General features: G+C 40.8%; 1 protein-coding gene across 1 annotated transcript in view; it reads left to right on the top strand.

Moving 5' to 3' along the window:
• The window catches only part of LOC142760399 (uncharacterized), a 93,828-nt gene extending 80,662 nt beyond the window's left edge, over window positions 1–13,166 (top strand). Inside the window, exons 13-29 of the mRNA XM_075863585.1 lie at window positions 629–682; window positions 1,273–1,314; window positions 1,669–1,720; window positions 2,021–2,634; window positions 4,420–4,484; window positions 4,610–4,674; window positions 4,800–4,864; window positions 6,813–6,869; window positions 7,953–8,017; window positions 8,758–8,796; window positions 8,910–9,012; window positions 9,132–9,197; window positions 9,936–9,986; window positions 11,310–11,360; window positions 12,425–12,475; window positions 12,596–12,648; window positions 12,859–13,166. Of these exons, the coding sequence (XP_075719700.1) occupies window positions 629–682; window positions 1,273–1,314; window positions 1,669–1,717 (145 nt within the window). The 3' untranslated portion in view covers window positions 1,718–1,720; window positions 2,021–2,634; window positions 4,420–4,484; ... (10 more) ...; window positions 12,596–12,648; window positions 12,859–13,166. The remainder of the gene's footprint in view (window positions 1–628; window positions 683–1,272; window positions 1,315–1,668; window positions 1,721–2,020; window positions 2,635–4,419; window positions 4,485–4,609; window positions 4,675–4,799; window positions 4,865–6,812; window positions 6,870–7,952; window positions 8,018–8,757; window positions 8,797–8,909; window positions 9,013–9,131; window positions 9,198–9,935; window positions 9,987–11,309; window positions 11,361–12,424; window positions 12,476–12,595; window positions 12,649–12,858) is intronic.
• Window positions 13,167–20,656: the final 7,490 nt, after the last annotated feature.

Genomic DNA, 20,656 nt, shown 5'->3' with positions numbered 1-20,656 from the left:
TCACGGGGCCTATAGAGGATGGTGTGGATCCACTATGTTGCCAACGAATTTGGCGTGGGGCTAAACTGAGGAGCGGAGTCTAAGGGATAGCTAGGTTTATATCTTTTAACCTCTGTATGGAGATGTGGACTTGGCTGCTAGTATGCCAAGGTCGCTACCCCCAGAGGAGTTTCTGTTGGCAGCAGCTGACGTGTAGAGGCGAGGTACAATAACTGCAGACAAGATGCAGCATCCGGTCAAGTTCAGGCAGGGTCGATAATAAATAATCTCAGGAGGATACAACTAGCAAACTGGAGTTTTGAACCTAATTGTTCAGGCAAAGAGCAATGGGAAGGCTTGGTGATTTGGCACGTGCTGGCACTATAAGAAATGCGTGCCTTAGTGGCCAACAGAGGAACAACAGGAGAGTATCGGCGAGAAAGGCAATTGCCGAATGTGGATTCATTCAAGAAAATGTATACTTGGCTGAATTTCCACACTGGAGTCTAGGGGGTCACTTATTTTACTCCTATGAGCGCCGCCTCATTCAGTCTCCGCAGGACAATCTTATTGCATAGACTAATCCTACTAGTCCTTCACTCATGACATGGAGCTGATCTTATTTTATTTTTTTACTTTTTTCTTAAAGAAGACACAAATGGTGGCTACCGAAAAGCTTAAGAGGTACCGGGACAAGAAACATGTGAGTAATTCACGGAGAGTTAGTCCTGCTATATCACATAGTAAGAACTACAATTATAAGTATAATTCTAGTATGACGTTTATCCTACCATAGAACATGTGATGGGATTATACAGGTTATACATCCGGGTTATTAGATGCTTTCTGAGGTCACTAGGATTATACTTAAAGTGTAACTAAACTTTCAAAAAACTTTTGACATATTACAGTGACATGTCACAAGTTTTGATCAGTGGGGGTTTGAGCGCTGAGTGAGTGCTGTGCTGCTTAATTTCAGATCAGCTTCACGAGGAAAGCCGCACCAGCGGTGTACGGGTTTATAGACTGTCTATTGACTCTGGAATTCGATGGCTCGGCTTTCCGAGACAAGCTGATCAGAAACAAAGTGACACAGCTTTCATCCGAGCGCTTCTGCCACTATGTTTTAGCAATCAGTGGGGGTCTCAGTGGTTGAATCCCGACTGATCAAAACTTCTGACACAACACTATGACATGTCAAAAGTTTTTTAAAAGTTTAGTTACCTTTTCATATTTCTATTACTAACATTTCACAGGCTATTTATTTATCATTAAATCGTATTTTTTCACCAGCAACGGAAACAGCGGCCGTGCAGCAGAAACACGAACATCAAGGTAATAAATGCAGGTTCCATGTGGGCTTTATCACACCTTATTTTTTTTATGAATGTTCTTGCTGGCAGGAAAGACCAGCTTTGTTTCTCCCCTGCATTTCCAGGTAATACTAGTCCAGTGGTTACTAGACATTATTCATCACTGCCACTATATGAGCAGAAAGCAATGCACAGAAAACAGTTTGTGTTCCCCCTGACATCCCTACACATGCATCAAATACAGAAAGTCCTTCGATGCTATCACTAGCCATGCTTCTCTATCACATAGCGCTCCACTGGACGCCTGTATTGTGCTGATCTAGACATTTACTATATGATTTCCTTCTGATGAAACACTTGTTTTCTTTCGTCAAAGATTCTTCAGAGCAATTTTCTGCTGCGCCACCGTCAACACATCAGAATAAGCAGTAAGTATGTGAGACCCTCCCCAGACAGGGACATTCTCCAGTCCAGGACATGTATACTCTTTGTGTATATAGCTCTAAGGCCACTTTCACACTCAGTATTTTGCATCAGTATTTATAAGCCAAAATCAGGAGTTGGTCCAAAACATGGAAGACATGCAAATCTTTCCATTATACTTTTGCTATTCATGTTCCGCTTCTGGGTTTGGCTTATAAATAGTAAAGCAAAAGACTGACCAAAATCATGCAGTGTGAAAGTGACCTGTCAATCAATCTGCTGAACTCATTCCTCTTTTTTTCTAGAAAATAATATCAACAGTTTCAGAAACATCAGATTAAACAGTGAGTATATAAGACCCTCCACGGACAGGGATATTCTCTAGTCCAGGACATGTATTCTGTATGTGGTATCAATCTGTTTAACTCATTCCTTCCCTTTTTTCTAGACATTAACATCAAAAATTGTCATCAGTAATTTGGGCAGCATAACATCAAAACATCAATAGGGAGTATACGAGACCCTCCCCAGACAGGGCATTCTCCATTCCAGGCAGTGGCGGATCATCATTAGGGAGGTTCGGGTGAACCGCACAGACCCCCTCATGCCCGGTGGCGTCGCTAGCACAGGAGGGGGCCCCGGTGCCAGGGCTGCACCTGTCATGAGGCAAAGTGAGATTCTGTCCGACTCCCAGCTATTAGCAGCCGTGGTCTGTGCTGCTAGCTTACATCTCCCTGTACTGCTTTAGAAGCTCCCCCTCCAGCCCCCCTTCCCTGCTCTACACACCTCTCCTCCTGCTCCTCCTCCTGCTACTGCTGTTACCAGTCGGGATGTGAGGGAGGGGGAGGGGAGACTGTCTGCGGCACTGTGTCGGGCCATCAAGCTGCTGAACGCCCTTCACAAATATCCTACATAAAAGGTAAGTGCATGTGTGTTTACAATGTGTACTTTATATGTGTATAATGTGCATATTCATGTGTGTACAATGTATGTATAGTGTTTGTTTGTTTGTATATATAGTGTATGCATGTATATATAGTGTGTGTGTGTGTGTGTGTATGTATGTATATATAGTGTGTGTATGTATATATAGTGTGTGTGTCACGGACACAGGGTATGCGAGACAGACTGGGTTAGACTAACAATGCTCAGGCAAGGATCAGAAGGCCTGGGGCCTTCTTATAGACCAGGAAATCATGGCAGTTGATGATGACGATCCTACGGTACACAGCAGGACGGAGCGGAAGTGAGCGCTGGCGTCTCCTAGGAAGTAGACAGAGGCCAGCGCTAACGGATCCATGGCTGCGGGCATCGGGAGGTGTTTCTCTGTTCACAATGCAAATAAATATATATAATTTTGACAATGTGATTTTCTGCTTTTTTTTTAATATAATCTATCTCTCACTGGTAAAATTAACCTAGCCTAAAAATTCTAGACTGTTTATGACTTTGACAGTGGGCAAACTTACAAAATCAGCAAGGGATCAAATACTTATTTCCTTCACTGTATATATATATATATATATATATATATATATATATAAAGCGTATGTATGTGTATATAGAGAGTATGTGTGTATATATAGTGAGTGTAAGTATGTATGTGTGTATATATATATATATATATATATATATATATAGTGTGTGTATGTATGTATATATATATAGTGTATGTATGTGTATATATAGCGTATGTGTATATATATATATATATATATATATGTATGTGTATATATAGTGTATGTATATATTGTAACAACCTGGGGACCACTTAGCTCACAGGATCGCCATCTCCCGGGTGAGATGGTTGGCATACATAGAAAGTTCACTCCAACTCCTTGAATAAAAGGTTTAAACCAGCCGCAGCTAGCTTTATTGTCTTCACCACAGTAATCAGTGTTACAACAATAAATATACAAAATAAACCCTAGGCCGTCCAGCCTCTAACCAACACATTCAGTGTCCCTCACTACGAGACACTGAGCATTGTGCCCAGCACCTCAAAACCTTCACAGTTTTACCTCACACGGTGGTGACTCTCACAGGCTAGCATGCCTGTCTTCCCCAGACTGAGAGCTCTGTGTGAACTGTACGCACCTTAATTAAAGAGCCGTCTCAGGTGAAGCCTAACTAAGCTCATCAGACAGCCCTATTCCAGGCTTTACACCCAAGCAACAGCAGAGAAAACCCTCTCTGTTGTACATGCTCCCTGGTTGCTTAACACCTGAGTTTCTGCACCGTCCAGTAGCTGCACTGCTACAATATATATATATGAGACGTCGTCACCTGTGAGTCACTGGAATTGTAGAGAATCTGTCCCCTCTCCTGACATGTTTATTATAGAAAATCCTTGTATTCCACATGAAGTCTTTGTACAGTCCAGGACTGATAGAAAAATTTGTGTTACCAATCCCCTTGTCAGGAGGATGTGTCCCTAGACAGTGTGATACTGTCAGTATGTAGGGGCACAGCCCTGTGAAAGAGGAATCATAACATCCATTTGTTAATGCTTGTGCAAAAAGGTAGGGTTAGCAATAGATGCGGCGTGGCGGTGGAGAAGGGGTGGGCCCAAGTTTGGCTAACAGCCCAGGGCCTATGGTCTACTTAATTCGCCACTGATTCCAGGATATGTATTCTGTCTTTGTATTATGTATATAGCTATGTCAATAAATCTGTTTAACTCATTCCTTCCCTTTATTTTTAGACATTAATATCAATAATTTTCATCAGACATTGGCAGCATAACATCAGGACATCATAACATCATTAGTAAGTATATGAGACCCTCCCCAGACAGGGACATCCTCCAGTCTATGGCATGTATTCTGTCTTTGTATTATGTATATAACTATGTCAATAAATCTGTTTAACTCATTCCTTCCCTTTATTTTTAGACATTAACATCAATAATTTTCAGCAGACATTGGCAGCATAACATCAAGACATCATAACATCATTAGTGAGTATACGAGACCCTCCCCAGACAGGGGCATCCTCCAGTCTATGATATGTATTCTGTCTTTGTATTATGTATATAGCTATGTCAATGAATCTGTTTAACTCATTCCTTCCCTTTATTTTTAGACATTAACATCAATAATTTTCATCAGGCATTGGCAGAATAACATCAGGACATTATAACATCATTAGTGAGTATACAAGACCCACCCCAGACAGGGGCATCCTCCAGTCCAGGACATGTATTCTTCTCTTTGCATATATATTTATTTATGAAGTCAATCAGTCTGTTTAACCGCTTCCCGACAATTTGTCGTATGAATATGTCATGGAAAGCTAGTGCTTCCCGCATTTTGCCGTATCTATACGACAAATGGTGGACACCTCCTCAGAAGCTGAGTCGGTGCCACCATCCCCGGGTGTTGGCTGTATGTTACAGCTGACACCCTGGGGTTATGGCATTTAAGGGGTTTGCAGCTCATCGGCACCCCAGCAATGAAATTGCTGGAGTGCCGGTGACTGCAAAGGCAACCGGAGGCCTAACATTTTCCTCCCGGAATGCCTAGTACATTAGTTTTTCTGGGCCCGCCTGGAGGAAGGGCCTAAAAGGCTTCCAGAGCCGCCTGTAAGCGTCATCAGCGGTGGATGTCAGCTGTATGATACAGCTGACATCCACCAGTAACGGCAAGAACCGGAGCTAGCTCCGATACCTGCCACTAACCCCCTAGATGCAGCGATCGAAATTGATCGCTGCATCTTAGAGGTTGGTAGCAGATCGGCAGCCCTGCCATGCAATCAGGGCTGCCGACTGCTGCTATGGCAACAGGAGGCCTAACAATGGCCTCCTTCTCTGCCATTACAGAAGCCAATTAGGCTTTGCCCGGAGGCGAAGCCTAATCGGCTTGCTGTCAGTGAATGACTGACAGATATAATGCATTGCACTACATTGGTAGTGCAATGTATTAGAAAAATCTGACAGTTGGACCTTCAAGTTCTAGTGGGACTAAAGAAAAGTGTAAAAAAAGTGAAAAAAAAAAAGTTGTGAAAAATATAATAAAAGTTTCAAAGTAATAAAATAGTGTAGTACCGTCTTAGTCAGAGACAATATGAAATGTTAAATACTTTTGTGTCAAAAAAGACAAAAGTATAATAGGTATGATACCTTTATTGGCTAACCATAAAAGTTATATATGCAAGCCTGAAGAAGGAGCCTGTGTGCTTTGAAAGCTTGCATATAGAACTTTTATGGTTAGCCAATAAAGGTATCATACCTAATATACTTTTGTTTTTTTTTACACAAAAGTATTTAACATTTCATAAAGTAATAAAATAAAACACAATCACCTTTTTTTCCCTTATCAGGTCCTTTATTATTAAAAAAAATAAAAATAAACCATACATATGAACTTTAAAAATTGCATGTTATTTATTCCATGCGGTGAACGGCGTAAAATAAACCCCATAAAAACAATGCCGGAATTTCTGTTTTTTGGTCACTTTGCCCTACAAAAATTGGAAAAAAAAGTGATCCAAAAGTTGCATGTATCCAAAAATGGTACCTATAAAAACTATAGCTCGTCTCACAAAAACAAGCCCTCATACAGCTCCACTGATGAAAAAATTAAAAAGTATAGGTCATCAGTATATGATTGGTGGAGATCCGACACTCGGACCCCACACCGATCAGCTGTTCCGGCTGCCTCTGGGCATCAGATTTTATGCAGTTAACGGTGTCGGAAGCAGATGGCTCTTTTCACTTGAATAGGAGCAGAGCTGCTGTCTTGCAGAATGGCCACTATACTGTGACTGGAGCCATCTGCTACTGACCCTGACATCTATTGCTCAGAGTCAGCCGAAACAGCTGATCGGTGCAGGGACCAGGTATCCTGTGCATACGTAATCAGTATGAAAACTACTCCATGCCTGGACAACCCCTTTTGTCATTTCTTCCCTTTTTTTATAGACACTAACATCAATAATTTTTATGAGACATTGGCAGCATAACATCTTAACATCATTAGTGAGTATAAAAGACCCACCCCAGACAGGGGAATTCTCCAGTCCAGGACATGTATTCTGTCTTTGCATATACTGTAAGTCAACCAATCTGTATAACTAATTTCTTACCTTTTCTTCTAGACCTTAACATCAATAATTTTTATGAGATACGGGCAGCATAACATCAGGACATCAGAAGTGAGTATATATGTCAAGGTCGGTTGCAGATTTGCAGACCTGTGACCGAAATGATTAGGCAGGAGGGTGATAATATCAAAAGCGCTCAAGTACCAGTCCAGGTTTAGTACGCACTTAAAGGGGTTTCCCACCTTGGACAATTCCCTGGGACCCGAACCTATCTCTAGAACAGGGCCCTCTAAACCCACTACTAGCTCACTCTGCTCCCGCTGCCTCCTGGCCACATCCTGGTTAGGTGGTCGGGAGTTACGGAAACAGAGTACCACGGCGAGCTACGCTGTTTCCGTAGCTACCGAGTTCCTGAAACAGCGTAGCTCGCCGCGCTACGCTGTTTCAGTAACTCCCATTTACTTCTGTGGGAGTTACGGAAATAGCGTAGCTCAGCGAGCACTTAGAGCACTTAGGAAGTGGTCGGGAGGCAGCGGAGTCGAATAAGCTAGAACAGGGTTTAGGAGGCCCCGTTCTAGAGATAGGCGCGGGGACCCACATGGGACTCTGGGACCCACATCTGTCAGACTTTTAATGCATATCCTGTTGATATGCCATAAATGTCCAAAATGGGAAAACCCCTTTAAGCGGCAACAGATTATAGCGTGAGGCAGAGATGTTAGGAAATAATCTCAGTTTGGTTCACATATAAGAAGCAACAGGTTGCAGTATTAAGCAGATATGTGGTCAGGAAACAATTACATTTCGGTACACAAATAAGCTGCTACAGTTTGTAGCGAAAGGAACTAGACTACAGGCGGGAACCTTAATAGTCTGACAATCAGGAAGTGCAAGGGACAGGTTTATATAGTAAGCCAAAAGAGTGAGACCAATCGGGCAATAACGAAAAGGACTCCAGAGGCAAAAGTCAATAAAACCTACACAACAGATTCAGGAGTGGAGCTGTCCAACATCCCCTATAGCTCAATGAGAAGAGCTACTGCCTCGGACACAGGAGTTTCTGTGTTTGAATGGTGATGATATGAGACCCTCCCCAGACTGGGGCATTCTCCAGTCCAGGACTTATATGATGTCTGTGTATACAGCTACAGTCAATCAATCTGCTTAACTCATACTTTCCCCTTTTTTCCCCAGACAATAACATCGTTGATTTCCATCAGATATTGGCAGCAAAACTTCAGAAGACCAGAACATCGGCAGTGAGTATATGAGTCCCTCCACGCACAGGGACATTCATTCTTCAGTCCAGGACATGTATTCTGTTTGTGTATTATATATATATACAGCTATAAGTAACTTGCTCATTATTTTGCATTATTATTTATATGCCAAAAAACAGAAGTGGGCCCAAAACATGGAAGAGGTGAAAATTTTTCCATTTGGGTATGTTTGCAGATTTTCCACAACGGATATCGTTATGTATTACCGTAGCAGCAAAGTGGATGAGATTTGAATAAATTTCATCGACAGAATGCAGAAAAAATCTGCTTAGAAAACAATCATAAATTGACCTGCGGTGCGTTTTTTTAATCCACAGAATGTCAACGGAATTGTTGCACTTTTGATTTGGGTTTTGCCTATTGAATTCAATGAGGAGTTAAAATCCGCAACAAATAACAAATGTTGATATTTTTGCGCAGAAACGATGCGATTTAAAATCTGAAACAATACAAAACCGTTTTTTGTTTAAAATAATAAAAAAGTCTATCTTTGTCATAGCAACGGCTCCTATTCTTCCCAGCTGCTCTTCATGCAGCCCGGCCTTCTGGGATGATGTTTTAACCCAAGTGACAAATGCAGCCAGTCACAGGCTGCAGCGGTCACATGGGCAGCAGCATCATCACATTCTGCAGCCCAGGACATGTATTCAGTCTTTGTATTATATATACAATCAATCAATCAATCAATCAATTTGTTTGACTTATTCCCTTTTTTCTAGAAAATAACATCAACAGTTTCAGAAACATCACAATAAACAGTGAGTATATAAGACCCTCCCCAAACAGGGACGTTCTCTAGTCCAGAACATGTATTCTGCCTGTGCAATAAATTATCCAATCTGTTAAACTAATTTCTTCCTATTTTTTCTAGACATTAACATCAAAAATTGACATCAGAGATTTGAGCAGCATAACATCAAAAATTGACATCAGAGATTTGGGCAGCATAACATCAGTACATCATAACATCATTAGTGAGTATACGAGACCCTCCCCAGACAGGGGCAACCTCAGGTCCAGGACATGCATTTGGTTGGTGGATTATGTGTATAAAGCTAAAAGTTAATGGTTCATTCCTTTAATTTTTTTCTAGAAATTAACATCAAAAATTTTCGAGCAGACATGGGCAGCAAAAGATAAGAACATCCGAACATAAGTAGTGAGTATATATGTCAAGGTCGGTGGCAGGTTTGGAGACCGGTGGCTAAAATGATTAGGCAGGAGGTTGATAATAGCAAAAGTAATTAAGAAACAGTCCAGGTTCGGTACACAGATAAGCAGCAACAGGTTGTAGAATGAAGCAGAGACGTGGTGAGGAAACAATACAAGTTCGGTACACAAATAAGGTGCTACAGTTTGTAGAGAAAGGAACTAGTCTACAGGCAGGAACCTCAATAGTCTGACACTCAGGAAGTGCAAGGACAGGTTTATATAGTAAGCCAAAAGAGCGAGACCTAAAAGGCATTAAAGGAAAGGAATCCAGAGAGGCAAAAGTCAAGAAAACCTGGACAACAGATTCAGCAGTGGAGCTGTCCAACATCCCGGGATCTATAGCTCAATGAGAAGAGCTGCTGCCTCGGACACAGGAGTTTCTGGGTATGAATCCTTACAAAATGAGACCCTCACCAGGCAAGGACATTCTGCAGCCCAGGACATGTATTCTGTTTGTGTATATAGTTATAAGCCCCCTTTTCCATGGCAGTCATTTGGTCAGTATTTTGTATGGGTATTTATAGGCCAAAACACGGAAGAGGTGCAAAACTTTCAATAATACTTTTTATATTTATGTTCTGTTTCTGGATTTGGATTATAAATACTAATGCAAAATACTGACCAAAATACTGCCGTGTGAAGTGGCCTGTCTATCAATCAACTTAACTCATTCCCTTTTTTCTAGACAATAACATCAACAGTTCCATCTATTGGCAGCAAAACATCAAACTAAACAGTGAGTATATGAGACCCTCCTCAGACAGGAACATTCTCTAGTCCAGGACATGTATTCTGTCGGTATTTTATGTGTATGCAGCTATAAGTTAATCGGTCTGTTTAACTCGTTCTTGCACTTTTTTTTATAGAAAAATTTCAGCAGATATGGGCAGCAAAATATCAGAGCATCCTAACATCAGTAGTGGGTATATATATAAGGCTCTATGCACATGACCGTGCCCATAATCACAGTCTATGATTACAGGCATATCCGGCCGCAGACGGCTGTGGTCAGTCATACGCATTTGTGGACAGTGTTTCCATTATATAGTATGGGAGCCCGATCCATAAAATAAAAAAATAGGATTTTTTTACGGAAGGTTTCTACGGTAAGGACACCTTCCCGTAAATATACGGGAAAGTGTCAGTCGGACATAATAATGAATAGGTCCGTAATTATGGACGAAATCTATGGTCGTTTGCATGGGGCCCTAATGTCGGTGGCAGATTTGAAGTACCGAGGCTGGAACAATCTGATAGGAATTTCATAATAGCAAAAGTAGTTAACTAGCAGTTCAGATTCGGTACACAGATAAGCGACAACAGATTGTAGCGTGACGCGGAGAAGTGGTTAGAGAATAATCTAAGTTTGATACACAGATAAGAAGCAACAGGTTGTAGCTTAAAGCAGATAAGTGGTCTGGGAACAATCCAAGTTTGGTATACATATAAGTGACAACGGGTTGTAGAGTGAGGCAAAGGTGTGGTCAGGAAACAATTTACTTTCGATACACAAATGAGCAGCAAGTTTGTGAAGTGACGCAGAAAGAAACTAGACTACAGACAGGAACCTCAAAAGTCTGACAATCAGGAAGTGCAAGGACAGGTTTATATAGTATACCAAAAGATTGAGACCAATCAGGCAATAAAGCATGGAATCCATAGAGGCAAAAGTCAAGAAAATCTGGACAACATATTCAGCAGTGGAACTCTCCAAAATCCCTTATAGTACAATGAGAAAAGCAGCAGGAGTTTCTCGGTTTCAATCCCGACAATATAAGACCCTCTCCAGACAGGGACATTCTCTAGTCCAGGACATGTATTCTGTTTGTGTGTTCTGTGTGTGTACTAATAAGACCCCTTTTAAACATCAGTATTTTGTATTAGTATTTATATCCAAGATCGGGAGAGGGTCAAAAACACGGAAGAGATGTACATTTTTCCATTATACTTTTTCTATATATTTTCTGTTTCAAGTTTTGGCTGCAAAATACTGACCAAAATACTGGCGTGTGAAAGTGGCCTGTCTATGAATCAACTTAACTTATTCCATTTTTTCTAGACAATAACATCAACAGTTTAATCAATGGGCAGCAAAACATCAGACTTAACAGTGAGTATATGAGACCCTCCCCAGACAGGGACCTTCCCCAGTCCAGGACATATATTATGTGTAAATAGTTATAAGTTAAGCGATCTGTTTAACTAATTTCTCCCATTTTTTCTCGACATTAACATCAAAAAGTTTCAGCAGATATGGGTAGCAAAAGATCATAACATTCGAACATCAGTAGTGAGTATATATGTTAATGTCAGTGGCAGATTTGAAGTCCTGTGACTGAAACGATCAGGCAGGAGGTTAAAAATAGCAAAAGTAATTAGGTAACAGTCCAGGTTCGGTACGCAGATAAGCAACAACAGATTGTAGCATAGAGACATGTTGAGGAAATTATCTAAGTTTGATACACAGATAGGCAGAAACAGGTTGTAGCGTAAAGCAGAGATGTGGTCCGGAAACAATCCAAGATTTGTGCTCAAACAAGTGACAACAGGTTGTAGAGTGAGGCAGAGATGTGGTCAGAAAATAATTCAATTTCGGTACACAAATGAGCAGCAACAGTTTGTAGAGTAAGACAGATGGAACTAGACTACAGGCAGGAATCTCAATAGTCTGACAATCAGGAAGGGCAAGGGACAGGATTATATAGTAAACCAAAAGACTGAGACCAATCAGGCAATAAAGGAAAGGAATCCAGAGGCGCAAAAGTCAAGACAACCTAGACAGCAGATTCAGCAGTGGAGCTCTCTAACATCCCCTATAGCTCAATGAGATGAGCTGCTGCCTGGGACAGGAGCTTCTGGGTTTCAATCCAGACAGGGACATTCTCCAGTCAGGACATGTATTCGGAAATGTATATATATATATATATATATATATATATATATATATATATAGCTATAAGGCAACTTTCACGCGTCAGTATTTTGCATCAGTATCTGTAAGCAAATAATAGAAACTGGTCTAAAACACAGAAGAGTTGTGAATATTTATATTATTCTTTTTCTAATTATGTTTTGGTTTTGGCTTATAAATACTGATGAATAATAATGACCAATATACTGCAACGTGACAGTGACCTGTCAATTAATCTGCTTAATTTCTTACCTTTTTTCTAGACAATAACATCAACAGTTTCCGCTATGGGCAGCAAAAAATCAGAATGAACAGTAAGTATATGAGACCCTCCCCAGACAGGGACATTCCCCAGTCCAGGACATGTGTTTTGTATATGATCTGTATACAGCTATAAGTCAATCAATCTGTATAACTCATTCCCTTTTTTCCAGACAAGAACATCTATAATTTCAGAAAATGACATCAGAATATGAGCACATCACCAGTGAGTATATGACCCTCCATAGACAGGGGCAGACTACAGTAAACTCTCTATTCTATGAATTTTCAGTCGCATCCATTTCCCACACCTATTAGTCCTGGTGGGTGGGGTGATGTGGGGCCATATATTGCTCTGGGGCCCTGTGACTGCATGTTACTCCGCTGTGTGTCATGGTCGTATTCTTCTGGTTATAAAATATGTGTTCTTCTACAGGTCACCATGAAGAACCATCATCACTTTTTAATACGCACAATTTGACATCTTATAAAAAAAAAAACGCAGAAAATAACTTTTCTATCAACAAACATTGAAAAGTCAACGAAGACTTACTGGATCCTCGAAAGGGAAAGGGAGTATTTTATTTGAGGCGGCATATAGGACATCAAACACAAAGCTACGAGACAACATGTAGAGCCCGAACATCAATCATCATCAGCGGCAATACCTTTCCCAAATTTGCCACCTGGATTTAGTTAATTCATTATCATTGCGGAAATTAAAAAAATAAATTTTAAAAACTCTGTTCTTCTGTTTTCTCTTTCACTTCATGTCTTTCCTGCTTTATGGGTAAATAAACAGAGTTATGTGGCTGTGGAGAGGGGAGAGTCTGGGAAAGTCCTGGAGGAGTTCTGATGATGACCATAATGGTTGTCACTCGGCTTTGTAACCATTCTCCATGGAGGAAATTAATTCCCATCAATGGAAATATCTTTTTTAACCCCTTAGTGACCACCAATACGCCTTTTCACGGCGGTCACTAAGGGGCTTTAGGCTAAGGCGCCGCCTTTACACGGCAGCGCTTTAGCCTAATGTAGCGCCAAAATAAATGATCAAAGCTCCGTTCTCTCAGTTACCGGAGGTAGTTGAGGGTTCAGAGCAACAACCAGAGACCATAACGAGTGGTCTCTGGTCACGTGATCGCCGTGATTCGTTAAATCACGGCGGTCACTGCAAAGCGGCAGATCGTTACCCTTTCTCTCTCCTCTCATGGAATAACTCCTTAGAGAGAAAGGGTAATAAGTGTTCCCCAGTATACCCCAGATGAATCACCCCCCCCTCCCACGTCTGATTCCCCCCTTCCGATTCCCCCCCTCACACACAAAATGGCGCGCGCATGCACTGTGCATAACCTGCCTGTGTCAGCAGCTGGCACAGAAACCATCAGGGACCGTTGTGACTGGTCCCTGATCAGGTGATCTGTGTGATAAAACCTATCACAGAGATCAAAGACAGTTATTTTAATAACACAGCCAGGACATGGGCTGTGTTTCTCTCTCCTCTCATTGTAGTTGTTCCTTGAGAGGAGAGAGAGATCAGTCTGCGTCCTGTGCTGTAAAAAAAAGTGAAGAAACAAATCACCGCTTTCTAGTATATATATATATATATATATATATATATATATAATATAAAATCTAGACTAGCGTTAGTGCTAGTTTAGCGTTAGTGCTAGTTTAGCGTTAGTGTTAGTTTAGCGTTAGTGCTAGTTTAGCGTAAGTGTTAGTTTAGGGTTAGTGCTAGTTTAGCGTTAGTGCTAGTTTAGCGTTAGTGTTTAGGGCCATAATAGCCGTAAGACTACATTAGGGCTTTATTTTATTACGTCTGTTATAAAAAATAAAAAAAATAATAGTTAGTGTCGTTTTTAGGTTTACTTTAGGCTGGGTTCACATGACAGCGTCCTATAGGGCTGAAATTACGGAGCTATTTTCAGGAGAAAACAGCTCCTGAATTTCAGACGTAATTGATTGTACTCGCGTTTTTCGCGGCGGAAATTACGTTCGTAATTGGAGCTGTTTTTGAATGGTGCCAATGAAAAACGGCTCCATTTACGTCTCAAGGAGTGACAGGCACCTCTTTGACACGGGCGTCTTTTTACTCGCCGTCTTTTGACAGCGGCGCGTAAAAAAACAGCCGGTGTGCACAGAACATCGTAAAACCCATTCAAATGAATGGGCAGATGTTTGCCGGCGCTTTGGAGCCTTATTTTTGGACGTAATTCGAGGTGTAAAACACCCGAATTACGTCCGTAAATAAGGTGTGTGAGCCCAGCCTTAGGGTTCTTATCGCACTTATAGGGCATATATATATATATATATACTGTACATACATACATACATACATATCTATAAATATAATGTCTCAGAGACTGTACAGCGCGAAGCAAGCCTACGCCTTGCTATGTTCCAACAGTTCTGAAAGTGAAACGAGCTTGCGTTCTTTTGGCCAAAACGACAACTAATACCCCATGTTTTTTCATGGTTACTTACATTGTACATACCTTTTTTTCAGGACGCGCACGGATCTTATGATGCTGGGAAAGCCTAGTGTGCGGATGTTTGGCATTGCATGCAGGGCAGCCCGCTCTCTTACAGTATGGGCATTATAAATAGGCTGCTATTCGGCGATATATGCTGTGCCTCACTATCCAAACACTATGCCTCCATGTTTTACACACTACACTCACGTTTTGTTTCACTCACAGCCCTGATTTCTACACACTACACTTAGCCATGTCCCCTATACCTCACATGTACACTATACACAGTACTTTATTATTTATTTATTATTATTATACATTTACTTCCATGCCCAACACACCACTCCCCTCAAGGTTAGTGGGAGCGGCTATCATTATTTAAACACACCTGGGCACTTTCCTTCAACAGCATTCGATGACCTGGTTGCGTCCAGTTTGGAACGGGTTTTTTTACCCACCACCTAATCTGTGAGTATGGCCTTTTCTGTGGTTTTAATTACATTCTATGTCCCATTTTTTTGCATATCTGAAAGTGAAACTGACACCGCTTCAGAACTTTTTCCCGACAGTGACGATTCCTATTCTACCGCTGAACCCCATAGTCCTATGGTGGTAGATACAGCAGTTGCTATAGAGGTGTACCTCGGTAACAGTGATCATAATATAGTTACATTTTACCTATACTGTAAAAAACAAACGCAGGCTGGGAGGGCAAAAACATTTAATTTTAAGAAAGCCAATTTCCCCAGGATGAGGGCTGCAATTCAGGATATAGACTGGGAAGAACTAATGTCAAATAATGGAACAAATGATAAATGGGAGATTTTCAAATCTACTTTGAGTTATTATAGTGCAAAATTTATTCCTACAGGTAACAAGTATAAACGACTCAAATTAAACCCCACATGGCTTACACCTTCTGTGAAAGGGGCAATACATGACAAAAAAAGGGCATTTAAAAAATACAAATCTGAGGGTACAGCTGTAGCCTTTGTAAAATATAAAGAGCTTAATAAAATCTGTAAAAATGTAATAAAATTAGCAAAAATACAAAATGAAAGGCAGGTGGCCAAGGATAGTAAAACAAATCCCCAAAAATTCTTCAAGCATATAAATGCAAAAAAGCCCAGGTCTGAACATGTAGGACCCCTAGATAATGGTAATGGGGAGTTGATCACAGGGGATCAAGAGAAGGCAGAGTTACTAAATGGGTTCTTTAGCTCTGTATATACAACAGAAGAAAGAGCAGCTGATGTAGCTGGTGCTAGTGATGTTAATATATCAGATATACTGAATTAGCTGAATGTAGATATGGTGCAAGCTAAATTAAATTAAATAAATGTGCACAAGGCCCCGGGACCAGATGGGTTACACCCTAGAGTTTTTAAAGAGCTTAGTTCAGTTATTTCTGTCCCCCTTTTCATAATATTCAGAGAATCTCTAGTGACTGGTATAGTGCCAAGGGACTGGCGCAGGGCAAATGTGGTGCCTATTTTCAAAAAGGGCTCTATGTCTTCCCTGGGTAATTATAGACCAGTAAGCTTAACATCCATCGTGGGGAAAATGTTTGAGGGGCTATTGAGGGACTATATACAGGATTATGTGACAATAAATAGCATTATAAGTGACAGCCAGCACGGTTTTACTAAGGACAGAAGTTGTCAAACTAACCTGATCTGTTTTTATGAAGAGGTGAGCAGAAGTCTAGACAGAGGGGCCGCTGTGGATTTAGTGTTTTTGGACTTTGCAAAGGCATTTGACACTGTCCCCCATAGACGCCTAATGGGTAAATTAAGGACTATAGGTTTAGAAAATATAGTTTGTAATTGGATTGAGAATTGGCTCAAGGACCGTATCCAGAGAGTTGTGGTCAATGATTCCTACTCTGAATGGTCACCGGTTATAAGTGGTGTACCCCAGGGTTCAGTGCTGGGACCCCTATTATTCAACTTATTTATTAATGATATAGAGGATGGGATTAATAGCACTATTTCTATTTTTGCAGATGACACCAAGCTATGTAATATAGTTCAGTCTATGGAAGATGTTCATGAATTACAGGCAGGTTTAAACAAACTAAGTGTTTGGGCGTCCACTTGACAGATGAAGTTTAATGTAGATAAATGTAAAGTTATGCATCTGGGTACCAACAACCTGCATGCATCATATGTCCTAGGGGGAGCTACACTGGCGGATTCACTTGTTGAGAAGGATCTGGGTGTACTTGTAAATCATAAACTCAATAACAGCATGCAGTGTCAATCAGCTGCTTCAAAGGCCAGCAGGATATTGTCGTGTATTAAAAGAGGCATGGACTCGCGGGACAGGGATGTAATATTACCACTTTACAAAGCATTAGTGAGGCCTCATCTGGAATATGTAGTCCAGTTCTGGGCTCCAGTTCATAGAAAGGATGCCCTGGAGTTGGAAAAAATACAAAGAAGAGCAACGAAGCTAATTAGGGGCATGGAGAATTTAAGTTATGAGGAAAGATTGAAAGAATTAAACCTATTTAGCCTTGAAAAAAGACGACTAAGGGGGGACATGATTAACTTATATAAATATATTAATGGCACATACAAAAAATATGGTGAAATCCTGTTCCTTGTAAAACCCCCTCAAAAAACAAGGGGGCACTCCCTCCGTCTGGAGAAAAAAAGGTTCAAGCTGCAGAGGCGACAAGGCTTCTTTACAGTGAGAACTGTGAATCTATGGAATAGTCTACCGCAGGAGCTGGTCACAGCAGGGACAGCAGATGGCTTTAAAAAAGGGTTAGATAATTTCCTAGAACAAAAAAATATTAGCTCCTATGTGTAGAAATTTTTCCTTCCCTTTTCCCTTCCCTTGGTTGAACTTGATGGACATGTGTCTTTTTTCAGCCGTACTAACTATGTAACTATGTATATACTCAAGAATGTGGAACCCCACAAGTGTCCCAGAAATGAAAAAAAATTTAGGCATTACCCTCAATATGTGGTTTGGTTAAAAAAAAAACATCTGTCCGGTCCTACTGGACTTCTAGTGCTGTCCACGCTACCCCTGTATTTGCAGCAGTGATGTCCAGAAACCGCTATGAGGCCCTAATGCGGTTCATGCATTTTACCGACAATTCCCAAGTCCCCCAAAGAAGTGACCCAGCCTATGATCGGCTTAATAAATTAAGGCCATTAATCACCCTTCTAAATGATTAATTTCCAATTTTGTACACCGCTGACAAAAATTGGTCTGTAGATGAATGGCACATGAGCTTCAAAGGCCGGCTTTCTTTTCGTCAATTCATCCCTTCCAAACGAGCCAGATATGGGGTGAAATTATACAAAGTGTGTGAGAGCACAACGGGTTACACCTGCGGTTTTAAAATATATGAAGGCAGGGACCGCCAAATTCATATCCCAGGCTTCCCAGAAACTATTGGCATCTCTGGCAAAATAGTGTGGATCCTAATGGAGCCATTTCTGCACAAGGGGTACTACGTCTATACAGACAACTTTTATACAGGTTGTCGTGGAAATCCATCGCTCAAAATATATTAGACTGAAATTTATACGAGTCCCAACAGACTCTCAAGGCCAGACTCCATTAGTCAGAATCCTAATTAGGATATTTCACCGATATATATCGAGAGACGAGAAGAAAACACACAGACACGCTGAAATGTTCAAAATTCTCATCTGAAGGATTTATTACCAAACTCAAACTGTTAAACTGAAATTCAGAAGGGGTGTAGGCTTGAGGTAAACCAATCAGAGACAATGTAACAATATTTGTTATTCAGTAAAAAGCATACAATAAAATACATCATTATAATTCTTCAGACATTATGTTTACAGGTTTCTTATCTCTCTTTTGGACAGAATGTCCTCGTGGAGATGGGGGGGAGACCTTCCCTCACGCATACTTGCCATCCCCCCATCTCACTCCCATCTCACTCCCTGTCCATCTTCGCATGGGAACCAAGGTCAAAGATAAAACATACGAAATCAACATTACTTGTATTAAAGGAACAATGTCTTTCTTATTCACTACAAAAGAACCAAGGTGGGAACTCCAGACAAGACGCTGCTGCATGAAACTAAATCATTTAAACATTATCATCACTTTCACATAATACATATCTTAGTAATTCGGCCTCCTGCTTGATAATTCACAATGTAATTTCATACAGAGAATATAAGCAAATAAATCATCCTTCACAAACCTCCCTTTTTCTCATATTAAATTACAGAAATGATATATTATGATTATGAAACTCAAACAATATATCAATAGGGCCACAACTAATATGATGCCATCACCAATGTCCGGTTAGGGTATGGGGTCCCACCAGTGTATCGACAAGTCATGTACATCATCGTCCTCTTCTTCTCCTGTCTTCTGATTAGAACACTTGATACTGCTGACGGATTCACTCAGGTCTTTGGTCTTTACTTGGAATTTTGCTGATGTCATCACGACTTGATTTGGTCCTTTTCATCTGTCAGACACCATCTCTTTTAGTTTACGTCACCGGGCTATACACAACACCTCATGCTGTGAGCCTGGTGTGAGATCCCACGTAGGCGGATTAGTGGGGTGTTATTGTGACCCCACAAACCCTCCGCTCATCTGTCTTCTTATCTTGTCTGGGCGGCTGCTTGGAATTGTGACACTGCCGTCAGTTCATGACAAACGCGTTGTACTGGCTCCGGCTGCTCCTGCCGCACCTCAGTAATGGAGTTCATCGTATTAAAAATCTTTTAGTTCATGTTTACTGCCACTTGCTCGGGGACCCCAACCCTTGTCAATTGTTACTAATCTGGTGATAACATCTACGTAACAATGTCAGGCCCTTAAACTAAATCAAACAAACACCTTTTATATAAGAAAAACGTCTCTGTTCCAATGGACAGGGCACCTAGAAGATGTGTAATTATTGGGTACATTTCATTTGCACTTGGTGTCACGCTTTCCAGCAGGATTTGTACCTTGATCTGATCTGATTGCCTGGAACATTTCCAGCTCACCAAAATATACACAGATTCAACATGTTTATCTGACAAATGTTGCAAACCAATTTTCCTTACTCTAATTTGTATTGCATGGGGAGGCCTCTCAAGGTCTGTTCTCTTCGTGGGAGGCGGGTATGATAAGGTTGGCACCGGTCTACCAGGACTGTTCTGTAGGCAAATCAAACAGCTCTAACAGAATTTAGCAGCAACAGCTGTAAAGCCTGGGACATACCAATTAGATCTCACCAAATCGATCCTTGCAGTCTTGGGGCCTATGTGAGGTCATACACCATCAATGCAAAAGCCATCAAGAGTGCCTTGGGTCTTACCGATTCACGTTCCCTTATCCGTCCACATTCTGTTAGAATCTGGTTCTCACGCCTTCCGCTCCCAGTTGGACTCTTCCTGTGGAGAACAAACTTTTTCATTGTATAAACATTAATTGATCTTAATCAAATAATTAATTTGAAGAAAAACATTAACAAATAACATCTTTACATCAAACGTTCACATTGAGCAATAACTAGAAGTGATACATGCAAACTCATTTTTCTTCTTTATATATAATATATATATATATATATATATATATATATATACATACACACACACACGAACACTGCACAGAATTTTCCTTTCACAATAACAACGACAAAAAACAAATAACTAAAAATGTTTTCAAATGGGAATATTCCACTTCTGTACCTTTTATCTGACGCATGACTCTAATAGTCCAATGCTAAGGCTGATCCAGAACTTTACATAAAAC

The sequence above is a fragment of the Rhinoderma darwinii genome, chromosome 4 (genome assembly GCF_050947455.1).
Source record: "Rhinoderma darwinii isolate aRhiDar2 chromosome 4, aRhiDar2.hap1, whole genome shotgun sequence".
Classification (NCBI taxonomy): Eukaryota; Metazoa; Chordata; class Amphibia; order Anura; family Rhinodermatidae; genus Rhinoderma; species Rhinoderma darwinii.
Note: the sequence above shows the minus strand (reverse complement) of the source record. Positions and strands in the feature narration are given on the sequence as shown.